Genomic DNA, 27,805 nt, shown 5'->3' on the forward strand with positions numbered 1-27,805 from the left:
GCTGAAGTCAGTTATTCACCAGCTTCTCCTTAGAAGTTTCCTGTTCCACCTTAAATAGAACAGCGGTTACATTCTGGCAATTCAGACCTTAGAACTGTTGGACTATTTAAGGTGGAACGAGAAATTTAGCTAGCTAGCTACCGAGACATTCGCATATTAGCGACTTTTCATGCTTGTAATAAAGACAATGCATTGAAACAACATCACCATAAGGTCTTATTTTTAAGGGAAACATACATTTGTGGGTTTCTTTGGTCTTTTGTGCAGCCATCTGACTGGTTTTTCTTTTTTTCTCATAACACTCCATTTGGAGTGTTTCTCTGAAAAACTTCTGTTTGGAGGGCCGTTTAGCCCTGAACACTTCGCCCTACCCCTCTATCTCAATACAAATCAGGACACCTCTCCTCTTGATGTGAACGCGCAAAAGGAGGGCTAAGGGCAAAGTGGTAGAGGTGAGGGGTGAAATGGGATTGGGCCTTGGTTCCTCTTTAAGGTGTTTTTCTTTTTGAGTCTAGGTTCCTTTCAGAGTTTGTTCCTCTTGCTCTTGGGCACTTTCTCCCTTTGAGTCTATGTTCCCCTCAGAGTTTGTTCCTCGTGTTTTAGAGACTTAGTTTCTCTTAGTGTTTCTTTCTCATGCTCAGGTGTTTTTTTCACCTGCTGTCGTCCTGGGTGACACTCATTAGGGGTTTTTTACCCACATTTCTGGAAAGCTTCTTTAGCTCAACATCTGTTGTAAAATGTGCTTTATAACAACAGTTGGCTCGAGTTGATAAAATCCTCTTGTGCTTTTCTAGGCATTGCACACCCTGCGGACTGGTGAGTTCAAGCCCTATGTAGTCTTTGTGAAACCTCGGATCCCTGAGAGTCGCAGGCGCCGTAGTGCTGCCACTTCACCAGCAGGGGGAGAGCATGGCAGAATTACTGTGAGTCCTGAGCATTTGTTCAGTGTTTCCCCTGCTTGGACTGGGGCTGTAAATGTGTCTTTAGAAAATGAATCATGAATAAATGCATCATGTCAGATTTTACAGTAATTTGATTTGTTTATATTTTGTTTGATTATTTTGGTACAAATCAGAAATATTAAAAAAAAATAAACGTCACTGGACAGCAGTGAAATATGGTCAATAAAAACAACCCATTTGTTTTTTTTGTTGTTGTTGTTTGTTTTACTTTTTTAGGGGCTGGACTTTTACATCTGTTGATGCATTTTAATTTTGGCCCAAAAATGAATGAATATTATAATGATTATAATAATTATAATATAATAATTATTAATTATTGTAATTGATTAAATCTATTCACGTTTGAAAATACACAAATGAAAAAATGACATTATGTTATCAAATGTTATAGATCCAATATGTCACAAGGCCCGTTGGCCAAGTCAGGCCCATGACACAATCACATCCAGAAATGATCACCAGCATGCACTGCAACATAATCTTCGCTTTGACCATCCCGCCCCCACCCCACCCCCACCCCTTCCCCAACAACAAACTGTGGGACAGCACCACAAAAACATAAGATGGCAGTTGTCTATTTCAAGCAAATGGGCAGTTTTAAAAACCTACATCCTTCAGACATTTAAAGAGGTTTAAGAGTTATCATTAGCAAATGTAGCCTATTGTTTTACATAAAATATTCATTTTTATCTAAAATTATTTAGATATTTACAGAGTGGTTTGATGTGAAAATGACTTTACACTTTCTTTACAGTGGTGGGGTTTGGAACCAGGGGTCAAAACATCTACAACACAAATATAACCATTTTATTTACTATCCAAATTCAGCAGTGAAGCCACACATGTCTTCTGAGCTTTTATATTTAATTTTCATAATGATAAAATAGTAATAAATCTGAGAGCATAACTTTTGCATGTACCTCTGTGCTATTAAAGTACTTTCAAATTCCATTTAAAGCCAAAAGCTTATCAAAACTATCGTGAAACAACGACTCAGACATCAGTAAATTCACAGCCATTTTGTCTAATGGAATTTTCTGTGTGGGAGCTTTTAGAGGTGTTACACTCTTCAGATGTCTGGTTCCTATCACTACCATTGTGAACAATTCTGCTTCTCTAACAGAATTCTTGTTCTCTAAAATGACTTCAGATAAAACAAAAAAATCTGACAATTTGAAAAATCTGTGAAATTCCCTTTTCATGTCTCTGTGTTTTTCAGGAGGAGGAGCTGCAGGAAATGCGCCAGTCAGCCCAACAGATTGAGCAGCAGTACGGTCACCTGGTGGACCGGGTCCTGATTAAGGAAGATTCTGCCAGTGCCTGTGCTGAACTGCGGGGCATTCTCGAGCGACTGGAAAGGGAGGCCTTCTGGGTGCCGATCAGCTGGATCAGGACCTAAAGACATACTATCCCCCAAAAGCTACAGAAGCCACCCCCCCAATGCAGGGCTGTTTTGGCAGCACGGACACTGGACTTTTCTCCATATCCATTGGACTGACCTCCAGCATGGCCAGAACTGCGGTGTCCAACCACAGGCTTGGCTAACTGAGCTCTGTCTGTGAAAGGAAATACCAGAAAACTAGGAAGTAACACAAGCTCAGTGTGGCTCAGCAGTACTGATGGAAAGAAATGAGAAGAGGAGAAGAGAATTAAGCAGATGCTTTGTCCCTTATAGATACTGATAGACTTGGGACATCAAAAAATACAAGAATCTGCTGTACAGAGATATGCATACAGTGTTATGCTGAGGTCAGAGACCACTCTTCATTAAATCTTCAAAATCAGACAGATGTTGGATTGTGAGAAGCAGAAAATGCAACCAACTGAGACTGAGCTTTAGAGGTGTGGAAAAACATCCTTGCAGATTTCTTAGGAAAACTGAAAGTAAATCTTCCAAAAACACTGCAAGACACAGCATCTTGTCAAGTGAAATTAACTTAATTCTAGTCTACATAACTAATATGTCTATGTTTGGGATGATTGGGCACCAATTATTATAAGTTTATTTCGCTGTTTTAAGTAAATTATCTCACTATACTAATACACTTAATTTAGCTTGCAAACACATTTCCTAAAACAAGCAAAATTATCTGCCAATATAGTGAGATAATTTTACCTAACCCTCGTGTGTTGTTGACGGTTTTTGTTACTCAGTAGTCTGGGGGACCCACTGCATTATTGTTTTATTAAATCATTACAGGCATAACAATTTATGTAAAAACGGCAGATGTTTAAATTAGCACAAGTGTCCAGCGTAGGGTTCTCCTTTAGCAGCTGTAGCCAGTCAGCAGCCTGACCATGTTGTCCACCCATGTAGGGGGTGAACAGAGTGAAGTCACTGAAAATGTGTTATTTTATATGTTCTTCACAGAAAATGAGCAAAGGCAGACTAATACTAAATCACATCATTTTTTTTCTTTTGGTAAACATTGGAAACGGGTCCCACAGACCCCAGTAAGTAAATAAATAAATCAATAATAAAATAACTTAAAACCAGTAAAAAAAATGTTTGCCAATAACTTAAATAATCTTAAAATAAGCTTGCAGGTTACTGGATTTTAATATTGGAATTTTCAAATAGATTTAACATCGTTTTAACTGACAACATACTTTTTTGCAACATATTTTTTGCAGTGAAGAATAGAAAGCAAAGGCTGGACATGATAATACTGAGAAATGTGATGTTAGAATTCATTTCTGTGGCTTCTGTGTGATTTTCTCAAACATATTTCTACAAAGTGACAGTTTTGGCTGGAACTTAAGTAAATGAAGGTTGGTCTCTGATGCTCGCACAGCGCTATATATGGAGATTGAACTGTACAAAGCATACACACCATAGCTGCTTCTTCTTAACTTGTAGTGTAGATCCCACAGTTTATCCAAATGATGTAAATTATTTTTGATCACCGTTCACTTCCTAATTCACAGCTTTATTTAAACATTTTTTGAAGTTTGTTTAAAACTGACCATGGTATCATATTCGTTCATGCATTTTTGTTACATCCTTGGTCACAATGGCAGTTATAACAAAAGCAGCAATAGGACAGTGGACTTGTTGTCATGACAACAATACCACAGCGCGCACTCACACACACACACACACACACACACACACACACAGTGCTTCATTGCTAGACAAGCTGTAGTTGTACAAAATTGAATGAATGTCTGAGTTTCACGCTCTTAATTTTGAATTTCACTTCTAAAACCTGAATCTGCTGCAGCTGCTAGGATAGTTAATCATGCCATACAGATACAACAGGAGCATGCTAGCATTCATCCAAACTGCACATGCTCTCCAACTCAGAGCTCGTGGGTTAAAGGGTCTTAATAATGCATGACCAAAAAATCTTATTTCTCAACAATACAAGAACGAGTAGCCTTCTACTGTGCCAATGACTGTTCTCGTAGCACTTAACTCTGTCCTCTTGACCCAGGAGAAGCGCTTCACTGGCTTTAGGAGGTGTATGCACATGCACTGCTATGTTTTCTTATGTAAATATGTAACAAGTCAATAATTCACTGATGTCACTGCATCTGTCGTGCATTGTAATTGAGATAGGACTATATGTGTGGACTAAACATTCCATGTGGGTAATACATCTGATCTGACTGCCGCCTTCAAGCAATACTTCTCCTTGATTAATTGTCCAACTGTAGCTGCATTCACACATCTGAATACCATCCAGGTTACTGGTAGGCCAGGTTTAAGGAATGATACAAGCATATGGGGATGGGCGATACAGTAAAAATTATAATATTGCAATATTTTTACAATACATAGTACTTTATTGTTTTTTAAGGTTTGTGAACGAAGAAAAAACCACAGTGGCACATTTGATCTGAGTAAATTATGTACGTGAAAAGTTGGGACTTCAGCTCACTATGAGGAAACCGACAGGAATGGGAAAGGTAAAGACTGCTAACTTTACCACTGTCGATGAAGATGGACAGCTTTTGCCTATTTGGAACAATTATGAACAACAAAGGATCCAAGATAGATTGGCAAAACAAGGATGAAGAACTGGAAAGGTCTTCAAATGTAATGAACTGTCCAGGTTATGGTTTTTCTTTGCTCTTTGTGGATGTGGAGGGCAATAAAAAAGTGAGAAAGGGAAAAAAAATATGCTTTTGAACTTGGTGAAAAGATTTTCATTGGATGGCAGAAAAATAGGTCGCTGACCAAATCCAGCATCACCTCTGACTCACGGCCCAGAAAACTAAAGTGCTGGTGCTTTTCACTGCCACATGGTCACATACCTGCTTTATCAGGAAGAGGCCATTTGACATGTCAAACGACCAACCACAGCCCAAGGGAATGGGAGGCCTTTGTAAAAAAACCTATGGATATATCATGTTTTAGCCTTAATAATAATTAATAATAACTTAGCAGGAAAACAAAGTTTTCTGTCTGAATCATAAGAAGTGTATGTATAAGGCCTCGTAATAGCCAATCAGAACGCACCTGACAAAATCCTAGTTGTGTCGAGCGTTGTGGGCGAAGACGTGCTGTGTCTCTGTGGGCAGAGCATGGCTTGTAGAAGCACAGGGGCAACCAGGCATTTGACCAATCACTTTTCAAAGGACTGGGGTGATGCCCCACCACAGTTTGATTGTGCTCAGTATCCTTACATTGAAAAAAATCATCTCCAAACTGTATGGACTGCTGACTTATAGGCTGAACAGATGGAGTCATACATCCAATCAATCAAAATTTCCACTTCAGCTGGGGGGTGGGGCCTTTGCCTAACATAAAATGGGAAAGGGGTATGGTGGGGAACAATTTTACCAAAAACACAATTATTTATTCATTTATTATTTTTTAATTAATGCACATGGGTTTTCCTGTAGACAGACACCAAGCTGAGCAATAAGAGCTATCTTAATTTTTTGGAACCCAGTGAATGTGTGGGCTCAAACTGGGCCAGTTTGGTCTGTCAGTCAGCTGCAGCTACACCAGCACACTTTGTTTTTTTGTTAAGCACCAGTGGATCTTGCCCCACTGCATTTGGAGGTATGGCACCACACCTGGGGCAAAGAATCTGTGGCGGAGACTATTTTGGACACATTATGAGAAGAACCAATTCAATGTAAAAGAAAGAAGAGATTAACGAGGAAGTGGACAGCCAGCAACAAAACAGATGGACACAACTGGAGATATTCTTAACAAGCCATTAAGAAGCACCAAGAACCAAAAGAAAAGACAAGATATCCTGGAGAAACACTATCCACCTGGTTGCCAGGAGACAGAACTGACTTAAAGGCACTAATAATAATAATAATAATAGTAATAATAATAATAATAATAAATATGTTGTGCCTATATTTGCCTGATCTCTAGATAGGATATGAACTAACACAAGAAAAGACAGAAATAAGAAAACGAAGTTTTGATGATGAAAAGAACATCTTTAATAATTTAATAAGGATTTTTGTTGAGGATGTTTAAAGGGCCCACTTGATTTAAAAGGAATTTATTAAAAAGAAAGGTTTGTTTCTACATTTTGTACATTGTACACATTTATATCCCACATCCTGTCTACAGCAGTCTAGACTGACTCTTAACACTGAAGGTCTTATATTAGTAATTCTGTCTGGACTGCTTTTTGAAGCACAATCCTGAGCAGCCACTCACAACACTCATAATATATGAATCTTAAAGGGACAGTAACAGAAAGAGTATGATTTATGTTCAAGGATAAGGAGAGGTTGGAAATGGTCAAGTAAAAATGAATCATGTCTGCTTTTGGTACATAAAACCACACAAAAGATATAAGTGGGCATCAGGGGGAAAATAACAGAAGAAAAATGTAGTACATGGGCCTTAAGCTCTCATAAACATGACACTTGTGAATAGATGCCCCTGTATGTATCCTGGGAACTGCAATTTGTAAGAACAAAGTAAGATTTATGAAACTTTCTCACTCTGTACTTATGCTTATACCATTCTAGGCCATCTAAAATTATCCTGGTATATCCAGGCAATATTTCTTAAAGCATTCCAAGTTTCTCAGTTACTTTAATCCGAGAAATGCAGATCTGGCGCAAAGCTGACATACATTTTAAGAGTTCCAAGATGCAAGGGCCTGAAAAGTGTGTGTGTGGGGGGGTTATAAAATAAAATAAAAGATTTGGAGTTGAAACAGTTCCTTTAGGACAGGAATAGGCAATCCTCCTCCTGCAGTGCCACAGGGTATGCATGCTTTCATGCCCAGTCCTACACAAGCACACCTACCTGAGCTCATTAAACCACTGAGGAGCCACATTGTAGTAAATATGAGAGTATTAGATTAGGGTTAGAAGCAAATCCTGCAGGAGGAGGCCTGCCACTGCTTTATTAAACCCAGTTAGTTCAGAGAGATTTTCATTCTTGCTTCCTAAAAACTTCAACTCTCTTAATTCCCAACTTACCGTGTACCTGTTTTCCTGAAACTGCCATATTCTGTCATATGAAACGTCGCAGATTGTTTTCTTTCTTTGTCGAAGCAGATTTAAACTCAGATTCAGCACTACTGCTTCCTTTTGAGAATGTGTACATTAAAAGTGAAGTAGGTTTTTTCCTTCTCCTGTAAAGTTATTATTTTGGAGATATGAAGTTTTGTTCCGACATCAGCAAAATGTTGGCAATGTAGTATAATACATGTTGTGTAAAGGTCAGGATGCACCGATACAGCATGTCAGTCCATTACTAGTCTCATAATGATATAAAATGTATGTGTGCAAACAGCTAATTAGGGTGATTCTGATCTTCAATCTTGTCACCATAAAGGCAGCAGCAGAAATATCTGACACTTGCAGAGTTTGCTGTATGATAAAGCTCAGCAGACAGAAGCATGCTGGCACTTCATTTCCTGCAGTGCTCCCTCTGGGAGCTGCAGGTTGGAATATTGTTTGCATTGGCTGCATAATGCTAATGTTTCACTTGTGCTAATAAGATGCACAGCATAACTCATCTCTCACTCATCATCTAAGCCACTTATGCTCCTGGGTCATGAAGTGAGCTGGAGCCTATCCAAGCACTCAAAGGGCAGAAGGCAGAAAACACCCTGGACAGGCTACCAGTCCTTCACAGGACAGCATAGCGTAACTATGTACTTATACTACGGCTAGTTAATGGAATGTTAAAGAAGCATGTCAGCCAAAATAAAGATATTAATCACATACTTATGTCACTAATATGTCAACTTGCCTCCTAGTGGTGCTGTAGCAATCTCTACAGTGATATTTTCTTATTTAAAGACTTGAAAAAATCCCCTTTTATAATCTTGAAGGTGGGAGGAATTGTGGAAAGATGATGATAAATGTTTTACTTCATTTCTTCACAGTCTGTTAGCTGGTTAATGCAAAAGCAGTGAAAAAAAGTGATTTTCTAGCTTACATGATTAGATCTACATTATCGTAACTTGTTTGGGGGGTACAGTAGCCCTCTGTTGATGCTTTCTTTGCTGTTAGCTTTCTGACAGCCAATGCAAATGGGAGTAAATACTTTCCAACATTGTTGAACCACTACAGGTCCAATGTTACCTACTGTACTTTGGAGTTTAGGTCAGGTTAAGTTCAGAATCTTTCCAAGTACACCGTCTGGCCTTGAAGAAAACTCTCTTTTCTCATCTATTCTTATGAGACTACGTCTTGATAGACATTGCTTGCAGGCTGTTTGAACATAGCCTGTATCTGTGTTCTTTGGCAAAAAACGTCTCTCAAAATCACCTCCAGGACACTCTAGTGAAATAAGTTCAGTTTATCCAGGCCTCAGGCAAGGTTCATACATTTTATCTGCCTTAAGGTGCCTTAAAGCTGCACTCTAGAACAAATTCATAATGTATTATAAGCTGTCTTGTCATAAGAACATGGTGGAGGGCCTTAGCTAGCCTTGAAGTAGGAGGCTGAGATGTGGAAGAATAAATAGTAGCATGGTTCAAGCATATCGGAAGTGAATTCTACTGAAAATCTTGTGTAGCCCTGGCAAAACAGACAATGTCCTTGCTGCAAAAGCACACAATACATGAAAAATTGGCTTCATTGTAAGGAGTGACATATTGTGCTGTACTACTCAGTTACAATTGAATTCCACTTGCGCTTGGTGAACATAGTCTGCTAAATGCATTCTTCAGCAACTGAGATCCATTTTCGGGCAAAGGGCTTCTATTTAAAATGTCCCTCTTAAATGAATCAGGAATGAATCATCCTTCAACTGTCTATATTCACATTTTCTTTAATTTTTTTTGTGTGTCCATATTTATGTGGGTTTATTTCTTACAAAAGCCGTTTTTTGTCACTGTGCTTTTAAGACTAATATATGTTAATAAGCTCTGTTCTGATTGGCTGCCCTGTGATGTGCCTCATTTAAAAAGCAGTCCGGGATGAAACACTGTTAGTAAATTCTGCGTTATTGGGCAGGGCTAAACTGATGTAGGTCAGTTGCATTCAAATATTTCACCCAAATTACATGCAGTGGTGCTTGAAAGTTTGTGAAGCCTTTTGAACTTTCTATATTTCTGCACAAATTTGACTCAAAACTTCAGTTTGTTTTTTACGCAAGTCCTAATAGTAAATAAAAAGAGCCAAATTAAACAAATATTAGACTTGGTCATTTGGAATATTGGAAAATGATGCAATATTACAAACCTGTGAATGGCAAAATTATGTGAACCTTTGCATTCAGTATCTGGTGTGACCCCCTTGTGCAGCAATAACTGTAACTAAGCATTTCCAGTAACTGTTGATTAGTCCTGCATATCGGCTTGGTAGGATTTTAGCCCTCCTTACAAAACAGCTTCAAATCGGTTATGTTGGCGGGTTTCCTCCCATTAACTGCTTCCTTCCACAAAATCTCTCTAGGATTATGGTCAGGACTTTGACTTGGCCATTCCAGAACATTAACTTTATTCTTCTTTAACCATTCTTTGGTAGAACGGTATAATTCAGAGTTCAATGTTCCATCAGTGAGGGCAAGCCGTCCTGGCCCAGATGCAGAAAAACAGGCCCAAACCATGATTCTACCACCACCATGTTTCACAGATGGGACAAGGTTTTGATGCTGGAATGCATTGTTTTCCTTTCTCCAAACATAAAGCGTCTAATTTAAAACAAAAGGGTCTATTTTGGTCTAATCCATCCAAAAATTTTGTGACAAAAACAATAAATTCAAAACATGCGGTTTCATAGCTGACATATAGATATAGCCTGTGTGGACTGGAAAGTGGATGGTATATTTTGAAATGTTCACTGATTACATACTACATCAAACTCTTATTTTATGAAAATGGGCCTTTTAGCAACGTAAAGAGTTAAATATTCATCATCTAAGATTCTCCTATGCAAAATCTACTATGTTTAACTTTGCCTTTTATGAGATGAGAAAATATTTAAAAATGCTTAGTGGACTCGAAGAATTTTCACATGAAAACAAAAACCTGCAGTTAGCAGCCAAGCAGCCAGAGTCTGAATGCACTAGTAATTCATTTCATTAGGAGATTATAGCTTTTAATTGGAAAAGGCACAAAATGTCCTGACTCACTTGAATCTGCCGCAGCCTTATTTCACAGGTTTCTGAGCAGGGCTATAACTCTATGTCTCAGAATTTCCTTCATTACAAGGAGCAAGAATAGAAGATATGCTGCTCATTAGCTGACATTTGTCTGACTGCGTGGGATGAAACGGTGTTTGTTTGATGCTGGGCCGTGTCTTTCATGCAGATTTCTGCGCTGTTTCTTTCTCCTTCTCTGGCAATTAACTTCCTTAGCACTGTGTGCTGCCTGGAGGGCTGCTGCTGGCGAAAAACAATTAAAACTGATAACAATTGATCTCACTAGTGCAGCGCTGTCCACAGAGAGAAATAGGTTTCTATTACCGGGCCAGAATCAGAATGTCACTCACACTTGGTGACATTTGTTAAAAGCAAGCACAGCAGTGCTTCCACACTCTCGCTTGCACTGTTAAATGTACATTGACTTCGCGTTCTCTCTTCTTTTTGTTCTTATCTGCCTCACTCAGTTTCACACACACACACCCACACTCCCCACACGTGACATTAGGCGAAGCCTTGAAAAATGGAAAAAGTGACATTCATCTTCATGAGCAGAGACTCAAGGCTCTAATTAACTCATTTGGCCATTTATCTGCAGTCTTTTGTTAGGAACACATCTGAAGCCAGGCTCATTTACTCTGGCTTATTTTATGAATATTAAGGTGGCGCCGTCTCCATTGCTTAAGACCAACATTATTAACATTTAGAAGAGCTTTGCTTTTCATTTTCATCATGATTATCAGTTCGATTGTGAGGCGAATGTGAGACACAGTGGATATATTTTTGCTGGTTAATTAAGCTCCACCACTGAAGTGTTGTTTTCAGTGATAGAAGATGGTTTGGCTGACTGATGATTTAAGGCCTGTTTACTCTAGTAACAGACTACATGTAGTCTGGATCATGTAATCTGTTTACTAAACTGAAGTGCAATTAGGGGCAGAAATGGCCAGATTGTACTGGGAGAACATTAGATTTTTGCAAAAACATCTGAAAATGCCTGTTTCTGGTTCATTTTCATGTTAAAATATGCTTGAACCTTTGATTTTTTATAATCAACCAATAAATGTTTTGTTATTAAAAGTGGAAAGCTTGAATGCTTTTTCTTAGAAGCTTAACATCATTATCATCTTACATTTGGTGTCTCTGACCTGAATTGCTGTCAACAACTGAGCATTTGCCAGTTGTATATAAGCCAAGGTCTCTATGCAGCATAGACATCTTCATTACAGACTGCATCATTGTAACGTGGAGCAATGTGGAGGCGGACGCATGTGCAGAGAAAAGCAAGATGTATTTGGGGTAAATCCAGGGTCATAGTTAAGACAGTCCAAGTTCAGTGAGCCAACATGGAGAGCAGAAGGGACAGACATAATGAAACAAACACAGAATTTTAACAATACTCTTCAAACAGATCAAACAATACATACAAACACACAAACAAAGACCAACACAAACCAGGGCAAACACGGGGCTTATATATCACAGGGATGGCAAGGCACAGGTGGAAAACAGGTGGAAACAATCAGGGGTGAAGTCATGAAACAAGGGGGCAGGACAGTGAGGTAAACACAAATGCACATGGACAGGACTGGAAAGTAAACAAGAGCACATGCATGACTGGGAGGGGCCAATCACGACAATCTTCATTAATACTTTGATTAAACACCAGGAATTCACCCACACAAAACACTTTAATTGCAACTTCAACCTCAGTGCTTAAAATCTACCTTTTATCTGAATACAGATTCTACATACATACTGTAACATCACCACCGAGGAAGTCAGAAGTCTATAATTCCATCGCAAGAAGTGTTTTTATTAAACACCAAGGCAGAAAAGTGTATATAAAGAACTCAACTCTTGAGGGAGGTCAGCACCAGCTACAGGTTTCATCTTCACCATGGACCACCAACACAAAACACACTAACTAAACCCACACATTAACACAAAATAACATGTAACACATCTCTACACTAACAAACAGCAACATTTTAACACATTCAAGTCCTTTTAAGTAGGGTATGTGCCTACCATGAGCCGCTGTGCATGACCATTCACACGGCCACACCCCCCCAGCCTCTCAGAGCAAGGGCCAGCCAGTAGTTGGTCAGGACAATACCATTGCTATGGAGAGCAGGACAATTTCCAAGACACTCTGTTTCATGCACACACTTTAGAACTGGGTAAAACAACTAGACATGTTTTTTCTATGAAACATGTTAGTGAGATTTTTGCAAAATCTGCAACACGGTTCCTTCTTGAATTTTATTCTCAGGCTGGTAGGACAGGTCATTGAAATTTAGTTGAATGTTCTATGTAGCACCAATAAGTGTTACACTATTGTTTATGTTATAGAAACTTTCACGAGACTATGTAGAACCCTTTTTTTGCTGAGAGTGCACTTAAACATTTGTTTAAATACATTTGTAATGTTAACATTTTTAAATGCTGAAATATGTAAATTTGCAACCCAAATGTTAAGAAGAACCATTTTATCCTTTCAACAAAAATCAAACCAACTTGGGAGCCACAACATTTTAACTTATATGCACCATTTTAACATATAAGCTGTAAATGTGTCTCAGTATGTGCTAATGTACTAGTACAGGGTAAAAAATCTTATACATAAAAAAAATGCAGACTTACTCGCTCTGCTTTAAGCTTTAGCTCAGCTATAGCCGCTTTACTCGCATCTCCTGCAGGGAACTTTTCCACGAAAGTTTTTTTAATGAGGCTGAAGTTGCTTCTCGTTCTGCAGCTTCAGGTTCAAATTTTCCAGTTCAACCTTAAATGGTGCCTGAGGCACCAGAATGTAACTGTTACACCATTTAAGGTGAAACAGGAGAACTCAAACAAGAAACTGGTGAAAGAGGAGCGACTACAGGTTAGCAACTTTTTAGCATTTGACAGTTTCTCACTGCAGATTAAACATATTAGGAAACTAGCTGGAGTGATAAATACAAATATGTCCAATTGTTTCTAAATTACGGATGTTCAGATTAAATCTTTCTCTCTGCCGTTTCGTAAGCTACTAGCTACATGAGATTGTTATCTGCGTTACTGTGTGACCAGCAGTCTGCATGCTAATCTTCAGGGTTAAATGGTGAATTAGCAGTTTTGCATTAACTCCAGTGTTTAAAATCATTTATTGCTAAAACTGTTTGAACAATCAGCAGAGCTTTATTTTACTGCAAAGGACGATTATTTTATTTTTTTACCTAAAAATCTAATTATGCCGTGGAGCCGCAACAGGAGCAAAAGAGCAGCATGTTGCCGACCCCTGACAGAGGCTGCGCCCTAAATCAGACACATTAAATTTCATCCATCCATTTTCTAAGCCGCTTCTCCGTCAGGGTCGCGGGGGGGTGCTGGAGCCTATCCCAGCAGTCTTCGGGCGAAAGGCAGGATACACCCTGGACAGGTCACCAGTCCATCGCAGGGCAGACAGACAGACACAGACAGTCACTCACACCTAGGGGCAATTTAGCATGTCCAATTGGACTGATTGCATGTCTTTGGACTGTGGGAGGAAACCGGACAACCCGGAGGAAACCAACGCAGACACGGGGAGAACATGCAAACTCCACACAGAGAGGACCCCGGTCACCTGGCAGGGGAATTGAACCCAGGCCCTCCTTGCTGTGAGGCGACAGCGCTACCCACCACGCCACCGTAAAATTTACACCGTAAAATTAAATTTCAGACATATTAAATTGTGGATGACCTAATTAGGCCATGAAGGGTAATTACTAAAACAAAACAAATATGTAGAAAAACCCTTTCTGAAATTTGTGATGTCTCACATTAAATAGACTAATATATGCTTGACTCCGACAGCAACTTGCAGGCAGTCCAGTTAACAGTGAAATGACAGCAGTTAGTGCATTGAAAACTCAAATGTTATAGTGTGTCTAAAAGTGTATCCGTGGTTGAAATGTTGAAGCTGTTTGCAGCTCGGGATTTGAGTGGTTTGGTTTGTAATGCGTTCTGGGATCCACATAATTGGTTACATTCGGCTCCTGCATTTAGAAGCCTACGGATGAATGTTTCACTGTCCTACCATAATTTCTACACTGGAACACTCTTAAAATGACTGAATACCCAGGTGGTTTATTAGCCTACATTATGTAATAAGGGGTTGATTTGAGATGCATCCTTAATAGGGTTTTTTCTTCATATTTGCTGGTTAGACAGCAACTGTAACTAAGAGGGCCAGGGTTTGCTAATGGTCAATTAAAAAGTCATTCTATGTTTATATTTTGCTTTGTCTCTCTGATCAAACAGCACATGGAAACAATGTTGTTAATGAGTCACTATGGTGCTGCTAATTCAGCACGTATCTAACTTTCGGTTTGGTGGTATATGTGTCAGCATGACCACTTCTGCTTTTTCTAGATGAAGAGAATTAACCTAGAGTTGTGAGTCACGATCGGGGGTAAATAATGTGAGAAATTTATACAGCTAAGATACTTCACTGATAATTAAAGGCACACAGCTTAAATGTCTTTCCAATAAACAATATCCAACATACGCTTGACATCAGACATCAATATTGTTGCCTTCTCTTATTGACTTGCTAAGAATACACTGTATCTATGTGAAGCAACTGAATGTCAAAGAAATATTGAGTCCTCCTGCACACTGTTTATACAAATGTAAGGCCACCAGTTAATAACATCGATCTACCTGTAACACCTGCAAGTTCAAGGACCTACAATGAGCATGCTTGCCACTTGGATGAAATAAGCTTAGAGTAATTGATAGAAAATGTATGCACATAATTAGTTGCTGGAAAATGAGGCACTGGAGGGGAAGCAATCACCAATTAAACCTTTGTACTGGTCTAAAAACATTCGGATGTGCTGGTTTAGGACAGAATGCCGCCAGCCGTGCCTGAAAACAACACAATGAATGGAGTATGTGTTATAGAGCAATCTGAACGATGGAGCTGTTCTAATTGGCAGTTCATTCTCTATAGCAAAATCCCCAGCAAAACCCTGTGAGCACAAAAGGCTTCCACAAAGCACATCAGTGTGAGACTGGCTTATCACCACTGATCCAATTAACATGCTGAGGGGAAAAAGCACAGGAGAGCATGTTACTTAGCTAAATCAAGGACTTGAATACATATTGTACAGATATACACAAATGCACACGTGTTTTTCTGTATATTTATAAGTTTACAGGAGAAGGAAAAAACATATTTTACTTTTAATGTAAGTCAATGGAACCAGACTTTTTCCCAATTCATTTTGGGTCATTTCCTTTGGTCCTTTCATCATGAAATTTATACACAATGTAAAGGGCAGCAGGTATTTTGAAATCATACCAAAATACATAAAAAAATGGAAATAAGAGGTTTTGTTCTGACAGCACCGATATGTATACACACACAGTGGGCACTAAAATTCTGAGACCATATTGAAATTCTGGAATTCTTTTCTTTAAACCTGACAAAACAAACAAACAAACAAACAAACAAAAAAACAACAACAGAATATTCTAAAATGTTGAAAAAGAAAATAAAAATGATTAAGCTTGTCTATCATTCCCACATGAGTAAGTACACCAGTGCAGTTACTACTAAAACTGTGTGGATGTAACCTATTTTATTCATAAGGAAATTATGTGTTTGAATCAAGTAAATTAAAAGCCTCACTTTCATTAATTCATTTTCATTTAACATTAACTTTAAGAAAAACATTTTATACAGACAGATGTTGGAGGTAATTCATTAAGCAATTTCTACAGGTTATACATGAGCCTGATGGTTAGAAAGTAATAAGCATGATGAGCGATTAAAATCTTTGATGGTTAACTCATCTTACCATTGACCAGCCTACTTCATAATGTAGCTTATAGAGCAGCACTGCTGAAGGGACCTGGCACAAATTTACTCACCAGTGTGCTCAACAAATTAACCTGTCACAGCCAGTCAGTGAGATATGCTTCATAACGATTAAATGCAGCATCATCATACTCTTGAGTGAAAAGTAGAATCTCCTGAGCTTTTAACAAATTTTGGAGTTTCTTGCAATTTTGATGTGCCTTTCCTTTGCTTCAGTGACACTCGTGCAGGTCCAGTCTCAAGTCTGTGCCAAAGCCTTTGATGATTGGATCAAATCCTCCTGTGCTGAACACGAGCTTCAGTGGAAGAGATAAGGCTAAAACAAAACCTGTCCTTTTTGTACAAAGGCCTCAATAAGGTAAGTTTCACAAAAACGCTCAGATTTAAATAGTGGCCTAGACATCTGAGGTTCATGAGGTTCTGAGTTTTATGCCTCTAAAAACTCCCTCAGAGAAAGTTATTACTTGAAGGGGTTGGTTATATGCAGCCTGGTGTCTGACACACTGCTTTATGATAGTTTTGTGGTAAAGTTTTGGCTTAAAATGTATTTGAATCCCTTTATTTCAATCCGTTCATGGTGGATGGGCCCATAAAGGGTGTTGTGAGGCAAAATAGTCCCCAAGGAAAATGTATTTTTTCAGATTTACCACAAAATCTAAGATATATGTTTTTCTACAGTGAGCCATTTCACATCAAACCACTCTGACTTACATCTTGAGGATTGAATGATGCAGAAAATGTGAAAAAGTATTTTTAGGCATGTGTACTTTACTTGAGTATTTCTGTCATAATAATGTTAATACTTTTTACTTTTATTCACTACATCTCAAAAGAAAAATCTGTACCTTTTACTCCTTTTGTTATGTTTTCAAAACAGGCTTCTTACTTTAGTTTCATGAATCTATTTATTTGTGTATTTCTAACATAATATTTTTTAAGCAGGCAATTATTTTCAGGTACCTAATGATTCTACAGGGGAGGCGGGAGCAGAGAGAACCTGATTGGTTACTTCCAACAGGCCCCAGCAGTGAACGCGCGGGAAAAGGGATAAAGAAAGAAACAAGGCGACAGCATCAGTGCATCGCTAACGATGCATTGAACATAAAAGCACAAGAACATGCAAATTATATTACATTCAAGTGTATATCTTTAGTAAATTAGGGGTTAAACTAGCGACTCCCACCTCCAGTGATACAGCCCCAGTTTGCTGGCTGTAACTGAGACAAAGCCTAGATGAAGATAGTTCCCGCTCCACCTTAAATGATGTAGCCATTACATTCAGACCCCTGGATGAACAATAGTGCGCAACTGCAGGAGTTTTTAAGGTGGAACGGAAATTTGAATAAATTGATTTCAGCCTGTGTGAATCTAGCACCAATACTACCCAGTCTGACACAGCAGGCAGCCCTACTGTGTTTATAAGCTTTAGTCCTTCGGTCCGTTATCAGCGAACTGAAAATAAACCCCACTTCGCCCGTGGCCTTAAAGGAATTTTCTGATCTGGTGTTCAGTATTGACTGCTAAAATAAAACCAACAGTTAACAGTATCCTTTTAAAAAATTAAATTAGCAATAATGTTTTAAAAATACTTATAACTTATCACTTTAAGTAGATTTATGAGCTTGTACTTTTATACTTCTACATGAGAAAAACTGTTATACTTTAACTTTTACTTAAGTATTTTTTACTAGATTACCAGTACTAGCACCTCTGCATATGTGTAGTAAATGTCTATCAGGATTAAATAGTAAGAGAGTATATATAACATATTTACATAATCAGGATGCAAAAAAGGTAGATGTAGTGTGTTACAGTTACAGAAGATTGCAGGTATGTTATAAAAACAGGGTGGTCACTAGGAGGCTTACATTACCTGGACTGCACCAAACACAGTTTTTCAGATGGTAATGAAGTGAAATTGTTTTATTCAATTAAGCAGTGATAATTTAATAATAATAATAACAATTATTTTTGATCTTAATTGTAGATAATTTTGTTGTTTTTTACTAAACTAATTTACCAGGGATAACAAAAGAAAGAAATTAAAGAAAATAACAGATGGACTCGTGACCTGTCCAGGGTGTACGCTGCCTTCTGCCCAGTGTCTGCATGCACAGGCTCCAGCTCTCCCGGCAACCCAGAAGGAGAATTGGTTTAGAAAATATATGTGTGTGTGTGTGTGTGTGTGTGTGTGTATGTGTGTGTGTGTGTGTGTGTGTGTGTGTGTGTGAAGGGAAAAATGAGTGCTGAAAAGTGACGTTTTGTCTAATGACACTGAGCAGAAGGCCAGTAGGTTGCAAGCTTTGCCGTTAGTGGACTAACAGCGGCATATAGGCTTCTTCTTACAGAGCTATAGTGAGCGAGATAAGCAGTAAAGGTGACCATGATGTCAAAAAGAAAGTTCAGAATGAAAAGAAAAAAAAGCTGGAAAATTGCAGCATTAAACCATTTTCCCAGATATTAACTTGTTTGAACTTGCCTTTATTAATATGGCTTGAAGTAATATGAAAATAGGGAAAAGTAATCAGATTGTTACTTTGAATTAGTAATGCTTTGGATTAGGTTACATACTACATTTTTGGCATTTACTACTGCACTGGAAAAGTAGCCCGATAGTGTTTCGTTATACTGTACTACGCTGTATTGTATAATGACAATAAAGTTGAATTGAATTGAATTTAATTCAATTGAATATAATCAGTTGTCTGTACCTGATTCCTTTTTATACAAAGGTCTAGGCCTTTCCTGGATGCTGCTTTTGTACCAAATCATGATTACAGTCACCTTTTGACATCACCCGCTATTATTAATCATTTGACCTCAATACTGGCTCTAAATTCCCCGTCCCAACTTTTTTGGAATGCATTGCAGGCAGAAATAGGTGTATATTTACAAATGAAATTAAGTTGACTAGACAAAACACGAAACAGCTTGTGGTCGTAGTGTCTACCGCGAAACAAGTCAAAGTAAATTTTCCATACCCTCCCAGCCTTTTTTGATTTGGGGTTGTGTATATACACACCGGCCACTTTATTAGGTACACCTTGCTAGTAACAGGTTGCAAACATTCCTCAGAGATTTTGGTCCATATTGACAGGATAGCATCCTGCAGTTCCTGCAGATTTGTCGGCTGCACATCTATGATGCGAATCTCCCATTCCACCACATCCCAAAGATGCGCTATTGGATTGAGATCTGGTGACTGTGGAAGCCATTGGAGTACAGTGAACTCATTGTCATGTTCAAGAAACCAGTTTGAGGTGATATGAGCTTTGTGACATGGTGCATTATCCTGCTGGAAGTAGCCATCAAAAGATGGGTACACTGTGGTCATAAAGGGATGGACATATTCAGCAGCAATACTCAGATAGGCTGCGGCATTTAAGCGATGCTCAATTGGTACTAAGGGGCCCAAAGTGTGCCAAGAAAATATCCCCCACAGCATAACACCAGCAGCCTGAACTGTTGATACAACGCAAGATGGATGCTGTTCTGCGTTCCTTGGTTGTAAACAAGTGATTATTTGAGTTACTGTTGCCTTTCTTTCATCTCGAACCAGTCTGCCCATACTCCTCTGACCTCTCACATCAACAAGGCAATTTCGTCAACACAACTGCTGCTCACTGGATATTTTCTCTTTTTTGGATAATTTCTCTGTAAACCCTAGAGATTGTTTGTGTGAGAAATTCCCAGTAGATCAGCAGTTTCTGAAATACACCAGCCCGTCTGACACCAATGACCATGCCACGGTCAAAGTCACTTAAATCACCTTTCTTCCCCATTCTGATGCTTGGTTTGCACTTCAGCAAGTTGTCTTGACCACCTCTACATGCCTAAATGCATTGAGTTGCAGCCATGTGATTTGTTTTAACAAGCAATTGAACAATACCTAATAAAGTGGCCAGTGAGTGTAATATGTCCATATCTATTATATGTATTATGTCCATAATATGTCCCATCTTTTTGGAAAGAAAACCTTGTATGTTCAAAATGGTCAAAAATTATAAAATTGTTTTAATTCATATTAATTTTGGACCATTTATGTTAGTCTGTTCATGGAATGTTGTGCAAATGATGACTGTGGTTTTCAAATTGTAGGCAAAAACACCAAAAATGGAGTTTCTGATGCTAGTGATATGTATGCATCTATATAAATTAACATGTCCCATATCTGTTATGTAAGTGCACTATATGAAATGAAATGGCTCATAAATATTAAACATATGTATACATTTACATGTAAACAAGATTTGTCTAAACTGAATCCTGAGACTTACCATAATCTTAATTTCAGTGAACTAAAAGAAATGGTTTTACTCTTCATGGATCTGTCTGGATCATATCATTTCTCCTGTAGGTCAATCCTGTTGATTCTGGATTTAATACAAATCTACAAAAACAAACACATGCATCTTCCTGGCTTTGCCTCAACAGCAAGTGCTCTAATGGCCCCTTATTTCTCTTCATTTGTTTGGTCTTGCAGCTTTATTGTTTAAGTGCCGTCCAGCACAAACAACTCCAGAGCCACTAGAGGGCAGAAGAACAATTATATTTAATTGTAGCCTTTATGCAGATCAGTAGTTCAGAAGATTTCCCAATAATATTTAAAAGGAGAGATGCATTTTCCCTTCCTCAACCAAACATGCACTCTGGTATTTGTGTGCTTGAACATCACGCAGCCCTGCCATATATTAAAAGATAATATTACTTCTCGTGAAGGTCATCAGAAGGTGATGGTTATATGATCTGTGAGAGAGTCCATATGGCACACTGCTGTGGTGATGAATACTGAATCAGTGTGTTATCTAGGGCTCATATTCCCTTTAGAAGTTTACTATTTACCCACCAACCAGCCTTAATCAGGACTACATAAAGTAATTTGAATTTGCGTGACACTTTCACAAACCAGCGCCCTGGGGACAAATTATAAACGTAGGAAACCAGAATTTTCCATGACTGAGAGCTGAATTTCAGGCAGCTTATAAATATTACACTCTCATTTTGAAGCTTATTAAAGTCTTTCAGTGCGCTGCTTGATTAAAAGTTGCCTGCACTGGAAGGGCCCATTTACCGAACAAAAAATGATGTCTTTTAATTACATCTGTTCAGAAGGATTTAGGCAGCTCACCTCATATTTAATCAATCTGTCACACGTAAGCATATTGTGCACCCCTAGCAAACCGTCTTAAAGAGAATAAAGAGGATCGCTCGCTTCTGTATCACACACATTGCTGGTTATTGTGCTATTAGATAAATGGAAATGAGTAGCTGTCGGCTTGATTCATGCATTTTTCTCTGCTGGGATACATTAAACCAAAGGTGTTAGACTCACGTCCTGGAGGGCAGCAGCACAATTTAACACATTACCTCATTTAATGCCCCTCATTCAATTCATCAGCTCATTATCGAGGTGTTCAGGAGTTGCATCAGGTGTGCTGGAGCCCCCCCCAGGACCTGTTCGACAACACTGCACTAAACTCATTTTCATTTGGCCATGGACATGGAAGACATGCATAGGCTGACCATTTTTGCTCTGGTCAGAATGATGACAATTATTATTTTATATTTTTCATTTTATTATCTCTGCAGTTCATCATGCTGTCTTAAGTGACTACAAAACACTACAGCCCCTGGATAATTACAGCAGTTTTCCAGTAGGTTTGTTTAGAATCATTGCTCTTTAAAGTGGTATCTTTACAGTGGAGCAAAAGCATTCTTCACTTTTAACATAAGTTAATATAAAGATTTTAATCCAAATTTTTGACCACTTTTGTTGGTTCATTCATCATGAAATTTTGCAAAGAGCAGCTGCTGATAATGTCGACCCAGCTGTGAGGAAATCTGGACATCGGATTAATATCAACACAGGCTTTGCTGAAAGTTACCTCAGCTTGGAAAATGCTTCACCCACAAATGCCTTCTGTCATAAAGTCGGACATCATGAATCATTATGTACTCATTGTCATGCCGGTGTAAGGAACTCTGAGTCTAAGCAGTTTTTCTTTATGGGAAAAAATGAATGCTGATGTTAAAAATATGCCATTATTACACCATGTGGTAAACACACGTTTCAAAGTTGACTCAGTTTGGCCTGTGTGCACTTTTGCTCATGGACATGATGTAATAATTCTACCAAATGCTCTTTGTATTCTTTGCTTTTCCGTATCTCCTTAGTATTTTTGAAACAATTACATTTGTAATTGCTGCCGCGTCCAGTTTACAGTAAGTTAATGTCAGTGAACAGGTCACAAAGTGTTCATAGTAATGCATTATTACATTCCTTAATCCCTTAAATAAAATGTAGGACTTGCATCTTATCTTATGCATTTGAAGTGGACACATAGCATGAACATCATATTGGATCCATATAAGAGCCACTATGCTGCTCTGGATACATTGGATACACTGGACACATTTAAATCCAGCTCAAAACGTTCCTTGAGCAGCTTTCAGCATATTTTAAAACACTGTTAGTGTTTCTTTAAATCCTAATTTAACTTTTCTTTTTTTATTAGATTTTTTTTCCCAATTTAATTTCTAATTTGTTTTTTAGGACTTTCTCTTGTTTATCTGTTTTTATCATGTTTTTAATTTCTATTCTTTACTTTTTTTTTTAAACAACTGGTTTTCTGTTTGTAGAGCACTTTGAATGACAAGTGTATGAAAGGTGGTATATAAATAAACTTGCCTTGCCTTGATCTAATACAAGCTATGACAGGACTAATCTGTTGTGTGCTTTGTATTGAATTATGTGCCCATTGCTTTTCAAAATTTGTGATGAACAGACATTTGGCCAATTTTTTTCCCCCTAGGGAAGAATGCCCCCCAGACCCCTATGCAAGGCTTAACCCTGTCCTGTCGATAAATGTCTAGTGATGCCCCAGGCATGCATGCATCAGTGCATCAGTATTCATACTTGGACCACCTAATGATGCAATAATTCAGAGCGTCCAGTGTCATTCACAGGAAAAAAAGTATATTAGAAAAAAAGACATATCAACTTTCTTGTTTACCACAAAAGTGACACAGTTTTCAAGAACACCGTTCATTTTCTTATATAGAAAATAAGACCTTTTTTTGATATAGTTTTAATTAATGTTAATGTTTTTGATACATTGCCAACTACAAAATGACCACACTTCATTGGTCTGTAGTGTGTTGTTATTAATTAGCTATTAATTAGTTTCTTTGTTAGTTTATTTTGGTTTCCAGTTAACTATTTTGCTGTTAATTGCTACACTACTGAAGTGGACTATGATGTTGTAGCTTACTGAAACTAGGCAGATTGGAAATAATGTATCCTACAATGTAGCCTGATGTATCCTAACTACAGATTTTCAAAATGTGGTATAACAGCGCACAGTAGTGTTTGGATTAGGATTACAACCAGGGTGAGGGTAAGGTTTAGGTTTTTAGTTGAAGTTAAGGTTAGGGTTTGGATTTGGAAATGTTATGGTACATTTTTAATATATATATATATATATATAAACATCTAGCATACAGTGGAATATCTGAATAAAGTGTAACCAAAACATTATTTCAAAAATGAGTGCTAAAATTAAATGTTAATCATAATTAAATATTAATTTGTCATTGCAGTTACTTGACCAGCTTTGATACCCAACACAATAAGCTGTGACACAAGCTCAGTAACGTGGGGAAATGTGATAATTTACTAAATTTCGAATGGACTCTTGTATGCATAGTATGCTAACGCTGAAGTAATTAGGAGAAACAGCAGAGTTCTGATTTAAATGCAGAAGATGGCTGATGTTGAACTGGGCGGCGTGTTGGACAAAGCACTGTTGTTTTGCAGTTGGTAGCCAGCCTGTACTGGCAGCATGCCGCTGTCCACCATGCTGATCTGGCAAATGTTCATGCTGCACATCTGATAGGTAAGAATGTGCCTGTTGCCCAAACACTTCGCTGGCTCATTCTCTGTCAGAACAACTGTTTGTTAAGAAACGGATCAACTTTACAAGCAAGTGGCCACAGCCAGTGGTAGATTAGTAGAAGGATGTGCTAGGCATTCCCTACTGTCAGAACAGGGTAGTGTAGAGGAAGCATGTTAGAGGAGGGAAAACACTGATCTCTGCAGGCTTGTGGCACTAATTTTGACACTTCTGGTTTGTAACCTGCAGTGGCACAACACAGAGAATTAGTGTCAACTCTTTCCTGCTCCTGCCTGAGCCATCAACTGTAATTAACCAATTAACCAGTCCAGGTGCAATAAGAAGTGGAGTAGAACAACAGACTTACAGCAGGTAAGTCAAGGATGGCAGACAGTAACCAGGGCTCTCTCTGGATGGGTGGCCCTCCAAAAGCCCTGGAAATAAATAGATTTTGTTTTCTTATTTTGATCATCTCTGTTTGGTAGAAGTAAACAGTGCAAGACTGCATCTTCTATGATTGTCTGCCTGTTGTTTCCTTGATTCCCCAAACCTCAAAAGCAAAAGTCCTTTGATCTGTCGCTTTATCTATCATGTAACTGATGTTATTGGCTAGAGAGTTCAGTTAGTGGCTGTCTAATTCTGGCCTGGTTAATATGTATCTCTGCCTTCCATACATATATATTACATCTTAGACACATCCACTCTGCTTTTTTCATTAACACAATTAAAGATAGTTCTTTACGTGCGCTCATGTCAGCTGTGTCGAATTTCATTTTAAGCTCTTTAAATTCTTTCTCAGCTGTTTTTTAGCATGCATGAGACGCAGGGATGGGGGAGTAGCTAAGAAGCGCACTACTTTTTGTAGTTGGCTACACATTTTAGTAGCTAGTAGCTGCAGCCGCTACAGTTTTATGAAATGTAGCTAGTAGTTGTAGTGCCTACAAATTTTTGTGTAGCTGTGGCAAAAAATGTCCGCTACAATTTCACTACAGGCTTCAGTCAATCTGAGCAAAATGAACCACAGAAGTGGTCATTAACTGGGCTGGTGGCGATCATCCAATCCTGCCTGAACCATGGACAGCTCAAGCAAACAGGCACGCGGTTGAACCACGCGCTGATCACCCCTAACTAGCAGGCTTAACTCAGGGGTCGCAACCGAAGTGTTAAGAAGAACCGTCTTGACCTTTCAGCAAAAAATCAAACCATTTTACCATCTTGGCTGTAAGTATGTCTCAGTGTGTGCTGATGTGCTAATACAGGCTAAAAACATCAACGAAAACTCAGACTTACTGCTGTGCCTTAACCTTTAGCTCAGCTGTAGCCGCTTTTCTCGCATCTCAGGAATCTTCTCTGCGAGCTTCTTGTAAAATGTCTCTCAATGTTTGGCTTTTAATGACCTTGAAGTCACTTCTCATCCTCCAGCTTCTCATTCGAATTGTCCAGTTCCACCTTAAATGGTGCCTGAGGCACCAGAATGTCCTGCTGCGCCATTTAAGGTGGAGCAGGAGAAAGAGAAACTGACTTAAGTTTCGCGAGTTGCTGTAGATTAAACGTATCAGGAAACCAGAGTGATTTCTAAATGTAAATAAGTCCATTCAACTCCAAATTATCGACGTTCGTCTTCTCTCTCTTTGCCGTTTCGTTCTCTGCGTTGCTGCATGTCCAACAGTTTCAGACCAGTGAACTGAACTGTGTGTTATAAAGATTTTACAGCAAAGGAGGATTATGATGTCATTTCACCCAGAGATCTAGTTCTGCTGTGGAGCCACAACAGCAACAGTGGAGAGATTATTCAGGCCTGGCTCAGTGGAGAGATTATTCAGGCCGGCACTAAGGCGGGGCTCACCCCCAATGCAAGCCACGGGTATTTTTAAAATTATCTATGAACCAATCACAAAAACGCATTTTGCTGTGCAGCGTGAAGGTATTTCCTTGCTTATTTCTGATTGGCTCCTTGAGTCATATAAAACTGGCAGGTCAGTATAGCAGCACAGGTTCTGTCAGTGAGAACGTGAGAGGCAGGTGTATATAAGGGCAAATGAAACAACTTGACTTCCACATGGTAACGTTTGCTTAACTGTGGTGAGTTGTTGCTTCATCTTACTTGCTTGTAATATTTTTGTTAAGCTACTTAACTTATTTTATTAGCAATTAGCAGCTAATCTCTCTTAACACGGATTTAACTTTATTGATGATTTAACTTTCTGTATGTATTTTGTGCATTTTTCATTTAATAAATATACATTGTAGGAAAACCTATAATGCATCATTTTCTGATTTCAAAAAAATCAACTGAACTTGCAAGTGTCGCATCCGAGAGCTCCTCCACATCATGTCAGACTCCACCAGTGTTAGCTGACTGTTCTCCTCCACATCATGTCAGACTCCACCAGTGTTAGCTGACTGTTCTCCTCCACATCATGTCAGACTCCACCAGTGTTAGCTGACTGTGCTCCTCCACATCATGTCAGACTCCACCAGTGTTAGCTGACTGTGCTCCTCCACATCATGTCAGACTCCACCAGTGTTAGCTGACTGTGCTCCTCCACATCATGTCAGACTCCACCAGTGTTAGCTGACTGTTCTCCTCCACATCATGTCAGACTCCACCAGTGTTAGCTGACTGTGCTCCTCCACATTAAGTCAGACTCCACCAGTGTTAGCTGACTGTTCTCCTCCACATTAAGTCAGACTCCACCAGTGTTAGCTGACTGTTCTCCTCCACATTAAGTCAGACTCCACCAGTGTTAGCTGACTGTGCTCCTCCACATTAAGTCAGACTCCACCAGTGTTAGCTGACTGTGCTCCTCCACATTAAGTCAGACTCCACCAGTGTTAGCTGACTGTTCTCCTCCACATTAAGTCAGACTCCACCAGTGTTAGCTGACTGTGCTCCTCCACATCATGTCAGACTCCACCAGCGTTAGCTGACTGTTCTCCTCCACATTAAGTCAGACTCCACCAGTGTTAGCTGACTGTTCTCCTCCACATTAAGTCAGACTCCACCAGTGTTAGCTGACTGTGCTCCTCCACATCATGTCAGACTCCACCAGTGTTAGCTGACTGTGCTCCTCCACATCATGTCAGACTCCACCAGCGTTAGCTGACTGTTCTCCTCCACATCATGTCAGACTCCATCAGTGTTAGCTGACTGTTCTCCTTCACATCATGTCAGACTCCACCAGCGTTAGCTGACTGTGCTCCTCCACATCATGTCAGACTCCACCAGTGTTAGCTGACTGTGCTCCTCCACATCATGTCAGACTCCACCAGTGTTAGCTGACTGTTCTCCTCCACACCATGTCAGACTCCATCAGTGTTAGCTGACTGTTCTCCTCCACATCATGTCAGACTCCACCAGCGTTAGCTGACTGTTCTCCTCCACATCATGTCAGACTCCACCAGCGTTAGCTGACTGTTCTCCTCCACATTAAGTCAGACTCCACCAGTGTTAGCTGACTGTTCTCCTCCACATTAAGTCAGACTCCACCAGTGTTAGCTGACTGTGCTCCTCCACATCATGTCAGACTCCACCACTGTTAGCTGACTGTGCTCCTCCACATCATGTCAGACT

The 27,805-nt window shown here is 39.1% G+C and overlaps 1 protein-coding gene across 2 annotated transcripts in view; it reads left to right on the forward strand.

The window, feature by feature from the left end:
* Positions 1-3,329, forward strand: part of mpp3a (membrane protein, palmitoylated 3a (MAGUK p55 subfamily member 3)) — a 42,988-nt gene extending 39,659 nt beyond the window's left edge. For both annotated transcript variants that reach the window (XM_017682840.2, XM_017682841.2), the window contains 2 exons: positions 795-923; positions 2,182-3,329. In XM_017682840.2, coding sequence (XP_017538329.1) covers positions 795-923; positions 2,182-2,361 — 309 coding nt within the window. In that variant the 3' untranslated portion in view covers positions 2,362-3,329. The remainder of the gene's footprint in view (positions 1-794; positions 924-2,181) is intronic.
* The last annotated feature ends 24,476 nt before the right edge of the window (positions 3,330-27,805 follow it).

Source organism: Pygocentrus nattereri, chromosome 14 (genome assembly GCF_015220715.1).
Source record: "Pygocentrus nattereri isolate fPygNat1 chromosome 14, fPygNat1.pri, whole genome shotgun sequence".
Lineage (NCBI taxonomy): Eukaryota > Metazoa > Chordata > Actinopteri > Characiformes > Serrasalmidae > Pygocentrus > Pygocentrus nattereri.